This window comes from Carcharodon carcharias, chromosome 13, assembly GCF_017639515.1.
Source record: "Carcharodon carcharias isolate sCarCar2 chromosome 13, sCarCar2.pri, whole genome shotgun sequence".
Classification (NCBI taxonomy): Eukaryota; Metazoa; Chordata; class Chondrichthyes; order Lamniformes; family Lamnidae; genus Carcharodon; species Carcharodon carcharias.
The window spans coordinates 56,544,504-56,554,573 of NC_054479.1; the positions used below are offsets into that span (position 1 = coordinate 56,544,504).

General features: G+C 40.5%; 1 protein-coding gene and 1 pseudogene across 1 annotated transcript; one reads left to right on the plus strand and one right to left on the minus strand.

Annotated features, from left to right (window-relative positions):
- Positions 1-8,354, minus strand: part of LOC121286058 — a 66,511-nt pseudogene extending 58,157 nt beyond the window's left edge.
- A 279-nt stretch (positions 8,355-8,633) lies between these two features.
- On the plus strand, positions 8,634-9,568 carry LOC121286059 (transcription factor HES-5-like). Its single transcript, XM_041203066.1, has 3 exons — positions 8,634-8,708; positions 8,813-8,975; positions 9,099-9,568. Exons 1-3 carry the CDS (start codon positions 8,634-8,636, stop codon positions 9,350-9,352), a joined length of 492 nt encoding a protein of 163 aa, XP_041059000.1. The 3' UTR covers positions 9,353-9,568.
- Positions 9,569-10,070: the final 502 nt, after the last annotated feature.

Consider the following 10,070-nt stretch of genomic DNA (forward strand, 5'->3'; position numbering starts at 1 on the left):
ACTGCTGTATTACTTTAAATCCGTTTCGAACAGTAATTCAGCCGCGAAACTCTCAAAGGGATCTCAAAAAATAAACACACAAATCAGTGAAAGCTGCGCCAATAAAGTATTTTACAAAACCAAGCGTTAGAGTTTATTCCTGAAGAGGTGGAATTGAAAATTCGAGAAGTTGTGCTAATAAAGTATTTTTCAAAACCAAGAGTTAGAGTTTATTCCTGAAGATGTGGAATTGAAAATTCGAGAAGTTGTGCTAAGCCTGTATGGATCCTTGGTTAGGCCATACTTGGGTTACTAAGCACAATTCTGTTTGTCATTTTATATAAAAAAGAAATAAAGACACTGGAGAGGCTACAAAAAAGATTTACAGGGATGAGACTAGAACTTCGCGATCATACCTATCAGGAAAGGATGAACAGCGGTGTTTCTATCCTCTTGAAAAGAGAAGGCCCAAGGATGACCTGATAAAGATTTTTAACATGCTGATACATTATGTTATAGCGTAGCCACAGAGTGTAGGGGGCAAAAACTGAGGCCTTAAATATAAGATAATCACCAAGAAAATCAAATAGTGAGTTCAGAAGAATGTTCTTGCTAATGTGGAGTTCGCTTCCACGCCAACAGCGTAGATCCATTCAAGGGGACTTCGATGCCTATATGAAGGGGCAGGGAGTAGAGGGTCATACCGATTACATGGGAAGGAGGCACAAATGTCGACACACACTGGTTGGGCCGAATGGCTGTTTCAATGCTGTACATTTTATATAATCCTATCCAGGACAGTTGAATATTTATCGACAAATGAATTCTGCCATTCTCGGGTGTACGCGCTTCCTAATGACTGCAGTTCTGTGCAGAGTTCCCATTTTTATACCTGTTACTTTAGTTGCATTCTGATGTCGATCATTCCATTCTTCTGTGCACTATTCAAAACATCCTGCAGCCTCGTGTCTGGTTAATCCTTCCATTGCATTAGTTCTTGTATCCGTTTCCTTGTCCATCCTTTATCCAGCCATGGGTTATATCTGAAATATATATATATATATTTCCTCTTGAAAGCAACCATAAAAGTTGGAACTCAGCGAAACTGCAGCGTTAGAGAGAGCATCCTTCAGATGAAGAATGAAGCCCCGGAGGCACAACTATCCCGGGAATCTATGATACATATCAGAAGATAATTCCAGCGACATGAGCAATATTTACCAAGAAATTGTCGATGCTATTTAGGCTACTCCATTTAAATATCTTCAGGTTAAGGTGCTTAATTGGGGGAAGGCTAATTATAACAATATTAGGCAGGAACTGAGGAATCTAGACTGGAAGCGAATGTTTGAGGGCAAATCAACAACTGACATGTGGGGGCGGGGGTGGGGTTGGGGGGGGTGGTGGGGGGGGAGGCTTTCAAACGTCAGTTGATAAGAATTCAGGACAGGCTGTTCCTGTTAGGATGAAGGATAATTATGGCAAGTTTCAGGAACCTTGGATAATGAAGGATATTGTGAGATTAGTCAAAAAGAAAAGGGAAGCATTCGTAAGGGCTAGAAGGCTGGGAACAGATGAAGCCAGTGGAGAATATAAAGAAAGTAGGAAGAAACTTAAGGAAGGAGTCAGGAGGGCTAAAAGGGGTCATGAAAAGCCATTGGCAACAGGATTAAGGAAAATCCCAAGGTCTTTTATACATATGTAAAAAGCAAGAGGGTAGCCAGGGCAAGGGTGGGCCCACTCAGGGACAGAGGTGGGAATCTGTGTGTAGAGCCAGAAGAAATGGGAGAGATACTAAATGAGTACTTCTCATCAGTATTCACCAGGAGAAGGACTTAGTGGTTGATTTGTCTAGGGAAGAGTGTGTAGATAGCCTGGATCATGTTGAGATAAAAAAAAAGATGGTGTTAGGCATCTTGAAGAATATTAAGGTGGATAAGTCCCCAGGGCCAGATGGGATCTACCCCAGGGTACTGAGCGAAGCAAGGGAGGAGATTGCTGGGGCCTTGACAGAAATCTTTGTATCCTCACTGGCTATGGGTGGGGTCCCAGAAGACTGGAGAATGGTCAATGTTGCTCCATTGTTTAAGAAGGGTAGCAGGGATAAGCCAGTAAATTACAGGCCAGTGAGCCTTTCGTCAGTGGTGGGGAAATTATTGGAGAAGATTCTTCATGACAGGATTTACTACCATTTGGAAGCAAATGGGCATATTAGTGTGAGGCAGCATGGTTTTGTGAAGGGGAGATCATGTCTCACTAACTTGATCAAGTTTTTCGAGGAAGTGACAAAGATGATCGACGATGGAAGGGCAGTGGATGTTATCTACATGGATTTCAGTAAGGCCTTTGACAAGGTCCCTCGTGGCTGACTGGTACAGAAGGTAAAGTTGCACGGGATCAGAGGTGAGCTGGCAAATGGATACAGAATTGACTTGGTCATAGAAGACAGAGGATAGCAATGGAAGGGTGCTTTTCTGAATGGGGAGCTGTGACTAGTGGTGTTCCTCAGGGATCAGTGCTGGGACCTTTGCTGTTTGTAGTATACATAAATGATTTGGAGGAAAATGTAACTGGGCTAATTAGTAAGTTTGCAGATGACACTAAGGTTGGAGGTGTTGCAGATAGTGAAGAGGATTGTCAAAGGATACAATGGGATATAGATTGGTTGGAGACTTGGGTGGAGAAATGGCAGATGGAGTTTAATCTGGACAAATGCGAGGTAATGAATTTTGGAAGATCTAATACAGGTAGGAATTATACAGTAAATGGCAGAACCCTTAAGTGCATCGACGGGCAGAGGGATCTGGGTGTACAGGTCCACAGGTCACTGAAAGTGGCAACGCAGGTGGATAAGGTAGTCAGGAAGGCATATGGCATGGTTGCCTTCATCGGCTGGGGTATTGAGTATAAAAGCTGGGAAGTCATGCTGCAGCTATATAGAACCTTGGTTAGGCCACACTTGGAATATTGCATGCAATTCTGATCGCCACAGTACCAGAAGGATATTGAGGCATTGGAGAGGATGCAGAGGAGGTTTACCAGGATGCTGCCTGGTCTGGAGGTTATTAGCTATGAAAAGAGGTTGGAGAAACTTGGATTATTCTCACTAGAGTGACAGAGATTGAGGGGCAACTTGATAGAAGTTCACAAAATTATGAGTGGCATGGACAGAGTAGATAGTCAGAAGCTTTTTCCCAGATTGGAAGAGTCAATTACTAGGGAATATAGATTTAAGGTGAGAGGAGAAATCTTTAGAGGAGATGTGTGGGGCAAGTTTTTCACGCAGAGAGTGGTGAGTGTCTGGAATTCACTGCCAAAGGAGGTGGTGGAAGCAGGTACGATAATGGTGTTTAAGAGGCAACTTGACAAATACATGAATAGGATGGGAATAGAGGGACATGGACCCCAGAAGTGCAAAATGTTTTAGTTTGATAGGCAATATGATCGGGCCTGTTCCTGTGCTGTACTTATCTTTGTTCTTTGTTCTAATGATTCAAACAAGGTGTCAAGAATAACACCAAAATATAATCAGAATAGTAAGTATCTGGGCTATGTTAAGGGTAGTTTTTTTATTTATTTATCTTTCTGCTCAGACAAGCTAAATCCCCACTTTTGGAATAATAGGAGGCTTGGTTTTCTAAAAAAAAACAAGTAAAATAACAGCTTAAGTAAAAGAAAGCCCCAGAATTCACAGGAGCCATTGGGAATTGGGAAAGGTTTGGCTACCGGTACAGCAATCATGTATCTACAACACCAGCATAAAACGACAAATAGTGCATATTCATACAGAGCCTTTCACTTATTCAGGGTGTCCTAGTGCATTTTAGGTCCAATTAGTTACTTTTAGAGTACAATCACTGTTCTTGCATAGATAAAGGGCACAGTGATTGCCCAGCAAAAGTTGCTACAATTAGCAAATGAGATGAAATGTCCAGATAATCTGCTAAAGTGACGTTGTCTTCCCCTTATATTGACATTCTTGCGAGTGTCCTGATGAGTGCAAGGCGAAAAGCTTCGACATGTCTCTTTTTTCAGCAATATTGAAGTGGCGTTTTCTGATCTATAAGTGCTGGCCAGGACACGGGGTGGGGCGGAGGGGATCGCACATCATCTGTTTTCAATGGTGTCCAGGGATTGTTACTCATCCACCAGAACATGTAGGGCGGAGCTTCGCTTTAACGACTTGTTCCAATGAGGGAACAATCGAGAATTTAGCATTGATTCTCATCTACACTGAAGCAGCTACGTAGGCTTTGTACCCTCGTGCCGGGTGAAAACCTATAAACATTTGGTATTTCTACAAACCATGTAGGGATAACACTTTCATTTGTATTAAACCCATCTAGTTATAAAATCTGTATATTTTCCAACCTGATTAAAATGGTATAATATATTAATGTGTGGATATGTATAAAATTTGCATGCGTTTCAAATCGATATATATGCGAAAACTGCAGGTATTTGAAATTATATAAACATTTTATGCATAAACATTGTATGTATGAAACCTGCAAATATATAAAACCTTCACTTATATAAAAGCTGCAGTTTTTTCCAAGCAGTGCGTATAAAATTGTATATTTATAAATAATGGGAGTACACGAACCTGTGTATGTGGAGAACCCGTATATGCGGAAACCATACTGAAATTAAGGTCTGTATATAACTGGTAACTTTATGAAACTTGGAAGTTTGTATTTGTGTAAACCTGAATATGGGCAATATCTCACATATATAAAATCTAAATATAAGTAAGATTAATGCTTCATTAACCACAGAAATCTGCATAGACATAAAACCTGTATAAAACTCATGTATAAAACTTATGTATTGAAAACAATATCGAACTTACATATTTGTATAAGCAGCACATTTTAAAATGTATTGATGTCTAAACTGTGTGTTTGTGCGTGTGTGTTGTGCAATAACCTGCATGTATAAAAAGTTGTATTTGCAAAACCGGTAAATTTATGGAATTGCATATGGATAAAACTTTATTAAAAATTGTATTTATAAGACATTACATCTGTATAGAACGTGAATTTATATGTAATATATAGAAACCTGTTTATTTATAACCCCTGTATAAAAATGAACTCATATTGAAACCTCTACTACCTAGCATAAATGTGCGCATGTCAAACTTAATTGTAGATTATTTTAGGAAAATTGCGTAAAACTGCCCAAATAAAATCCATTTCCCAGAACCGTTGCCTGCTCACAGTCCACACACCACCTGCGTGTACATCACTGGGACATAAGGCTTTATAACCTGAATTGCTTTGGTCCCTGAAATAAAATCAATGTCTCCATTGAACTGCAATTTTACATGCCCAGCAGCTTTCTGAATGTACTAGCTAATGCCTGTGAAAGCGTGTGATACCAGTAAACACGGAGTGTGTTGGCGGGCGGGGGAGCGTGGGGGTGGGGGGGTGCTATTATCTAACCCGCTTTGCGGAGCACGCTTGGCCTCCCGAATGCATGCAGATGTTGCTGAAAGTTTCCCACGTGTCGAGAAGAAAGGAGAGTTTAGTAGCGGTCACAGACCTGACCTGCCCCGACAAAGCAAATGGACTAATTGGCCTGCACGCCGCGCATGCGCCTTCGATTCCTTCATTCAGTTCAAAACAATATAGGCCAGCGTATGTCACGCCAGTCAGCTTCCAGAGCTCAAATATTAAAGCTGGACTATCCAATATTCGTCATATGTCTGTATCTTTGACTTTTATTACCCGAAGGAGCGCGTCTACTTTTATTTTCAATAGATTTATTTATAAAGCCAGCATTATAAGAGCTTGTAATCATGGCAGAAGTTCGGATCTCTGGTCCTGAACCACGCGGATTTCAGCTACCCGATTCTGTCAACATCCAGGATGGGAGATGCAAAACTCCTTCCCGGTTGCTGAGCAGTAACTCTTTCGAGTACAAACCCGTTTCCATCTGTTTCAGATGAAGTTATATTGTTAGCCATTGTGAGATTTGAACTCTTGATCTTGGGGTTGCCAACCCAGTACCATAACCACTTGGCTATTTAGGCCAAGCCTGCTGAGCAGTAACTCGCTGTATTCATCTGCAAAGTTTAAGTATCAATCAAAGGGTCGATCCTGATTAAAGCCCTTTCACTATTTCCCTATTAGAAACCGATGTTTTGTCCACTTCCCTGGTGTTTTGAGATTTCAGCCTGCTACATTCAGCAGCTGCCCTTCCGAGTATCATTTTCCTCTTGACTCCCCAGTAGTGTCGGATTATCACAACAATCTCTTCATTTACAAAATGAAAAGCCTGCGGATGCTGGAATTCTGAAATAAAAACAGAAAAATTTTCTGGAAACACTCAGCAGGTCTGGCAGCATCTGTGGAGAGAGAAATAGAGTTAACGTTTCAGGTCAATGACCATTCATCTGAACTTCTCATTTATTCATTTAATTCAAGAAACTAATAGAAGAAACGTGACACTAAAATAAGTGAGAAATCCCCACCCACATGTACTGGCACGGTGAGCCTCATAGGAAAATGTAGCCTCTTAACTATAACTTTGAGAATTTACTGTAACCTATGGTTCCAATGCCTTAGGTATATCAAAGATGTTATTAGTGTTGGCGCGTAATTTACACAGAATTCGGCTTTTAATACAGGTGAACAAAGCGACGTTTTTAACTTCCACATAAACTATGAGTTGTGCAGGTGGTTTCCACGTTTACTGAGTGACACGAACAGGCTGAGCGCACTGTGGATTTGATCCCTGATATTTTAAGCGGTGCTGAGATAGCTGGAATTGCCTCTTTCCCACGTGTTAAGAAACAAAGAGGACGCGTGCAGCTGGTGCTTTTCAGCAGAGACTTGGCTCACATCATTTATTCGGGCATTAAACACCGAACAGTTGGTGAAATGGATCTGAAACACTAACAGAATGTTACACATATAGATTCCCACGTTTGAATAGGCCATTCATCTTTCTATATCTCTCCCACACTCACATGCGTATACATACGTCTGTACACGCATTCACACACATAGACGCACACATACGCTGACATACATATCTACGTATACACATACACATACATTAAGTAATTATTAGGTGCAGCATTGAAATATTCGTTTGACTTAGCTGTTTGCCCTCCAACTCAATAAATAGCTACTATGATGTATGAACTCCAACAAATATTTCAATATTAAAATTTTTATGCATATTTTTTATCTCCGTAAGAGTTATGCTATTGCAACCTGATTTTAAGGTGCAACTATGAGGGACTAAACGTTAGATTCTGATCTTACAACTTTTTGGAAATTTAGCTGTAACACACTTCATGGCTGATGGCATATCCACCTCCTTTATCTTTTTTTTTTAACTTAAATATTTCTCCAGTCTTAATGCAGTTAACAGCGACAATGGGCGAGTGCATTAACTCTGCACTACATTGGCAATGTTGCTTAAAAGGGCTACAGATAAGTGTCACAGTGAGGACATTTTACCCTGCAACTAAACCTGCAATAGCTAATCCATGAGTGCATGGAGCTAACAGTTCGTACCTGAAGCGAAAACAATAACTTAATAATAAGTTAATAATAACTTTTTTCACATCGATCAACATAAAACTGCAAAAGGAAACATTAATTCCACCTGTAGTAATAAACAGAGCAGTAACGATACGTCACAAGATGTCATGATTCATCATACTTCTTCTATGTTAAGGCGGTTATGAATCTTACCTGAAAAAGTTAATCTGAAAAAAATCTGCTTCGTTGTGCTCAGAAAAATAACTGCAAGACGTATATTTTTATCTTCCGAAATGTTTGGAGACTATTGGAGTTGCCCATTAACATTAACTTTGTAAATAATAAATTGAGTAAGATAAATACAGTTAGACCGCTATTAATAATGATGTATGAAGGACCTGCCCAGAAAGGAGCAGGACAAGCTTGTACATTCACTGTACTTCTAAGCCATCGCAACACACATTATGATGCAGCATTTCAAAATATCCGCTGACAATGGAACTAAAAAGAGGAAGAGGCTGTAAATATTAGAAATATGTTTATATTTGAAATGGAAAATGTCCTCGTTTAAAATGTATTTTATTTGAAATAACGGTCCTTATAAAATAAATTCACACAGGTTGATTATTAGAAATGAGTGATTAACAGCATGAGTCAGTGTGACCGAAATAGACACTCTCCCGAAAGATAACATCTGTGATCACACAGGTCTTATTCTGCAAAGTAAAAGGAGAGAGATTACTTTAAAATGAACCAGCGATGTAGGAACAGGCATACTTTCTGTCATAGAATTCCCTGCATAACAATGACGGGAGGGTCTTTCCCAGGGTCCTATAACCTCAGATGAGAGTAATTTCCTCTGACTTACTGTGTCATACGTGCCGTCCAGATGGTCCTCAGAGACGGTCATGGACAAAAGGTTGAAAACGGTCCTTAATTCAGCATTTAGAAAGAAAAGCTTCTGCTGTTGTCGCTCTGGCGGCTATGATTGGCTGCCGAGTGTGGGAAACACCAAGCGAAACAGGCACACGCTCTCTTTTGGACAGGAGGATGTATAAATGCCAAGGGCAGCTCCCGCTTCCCTCAGCAGTATCGCTGCAACCGAATCGAGTCTCACTGCTCCTTGCAGCTTTTCTGGCAGTATAGTCCGAAAGAATGGCTCCTAAAACCTCTGGCGTTGTCTCAAAGGAAAATGCCGAAGAAAAGGTCACACGAAAAGAAAAATACAAAGTAAGTCACTCTGCCTTTTAAAACGAATGTCGCCAGTTTCTGAATTAACTGATTTCTGCGCTCTATGTTAAAATGTCTTATTAATTTTTCCCCTTTCTTTTCAGTTGATGAAGCCGATTATAGAAAAAAAGCGCCGAGATCGCATAAACAGCAGCATTGGCCAACTCAAGGCTTTACTGAGGGAAGAGTTTCAGAATCAGGAGCCGAACATGAAAATGGAGAAAGCTGACATCTTGGAGATGACTGTCAATTACCTGAGACTTCATAGTCAGCGAATGTTCACAGGTAATCGCTTTCTTATGTGACTGCTGATAAAAGGTATTATTTTTGTCATTATTGTCATTCTTCAATGACATCCATCTAAACCACCTTGCTTGTTTCTACCTGCAGTGACCTACAGTAAGAGTCTCACTCAGAATTTTAAACAGGGATATTCACGCTGTCTGCAGGAGATTCAGCATTTTACCTTCTCCCCGGAAAGCAAGACCGACGTTCAGAATAAACTCGTGAACCACTTGCACAGAGCTCAGGAGCCCGCTAAGGGCCTGAGTCACTCTGCTCCTCCTATGCATCTTCCTAGCTGTCAACCGGGCACCAAGCAAGAGATTAAAGCCAGCATCACAGCGCTCTGGAGGCCCTGGTAGATCGAGCTGAAACACTTGTGGACGTTTGCTAGAAGCAAGGAAGAGAAAGTTTCACTGCATTAAACGCTAGGGCTGTTCTCTGGTGTGAAATAGTATTCCATAGTGGAAGAAATGTCATTAATAGCTGAGATTTTTTTTTAATGTATGAATTATTTAATTTTAAAATATGACCTCCGGGGCATGGCGCATTCTGCAATATTTGTAGGTGACTGATATCATACCTAAACTGGCAGCTAGCTCGGTACTTGTGCTGTCTATTGTTGTATGTAGAAGGTGCTACCCGAGCTATTCTTTTATAAAGGAATGTCAGTGGTGTGTTGTGAGTAGTCTTCTTGCTGAGGACTGTTTGCATCTTTTTAAAGGGTGTGCTGTGCTTGTATGTTTATATATCAGTATTATACGATTGTCATCGGCGCCTTGCATTATAGTGAGTTTTCAAAATTTAGAGATAAATCGATTCGATTTTCATTGTACCGTTCGCCTCGACGGAAATTCTATTCTGCTGCATTTCATGGTGTCCCCCGCACATCATAGTCCTGGACAGGAGATTTCTATTTGTATTATCTCCGATACATTGTTGCAGATTATTCCAGTCTGGCTGCTGTGTCAATGCCCCTGCATTATAGCAATGCGGAATCTGAATCAGGCCTTGCCCTCAGTTCTATATTTAACTGTATAATGCATTGTAACAATGCTGGTCTAAATATACTTCTGTATT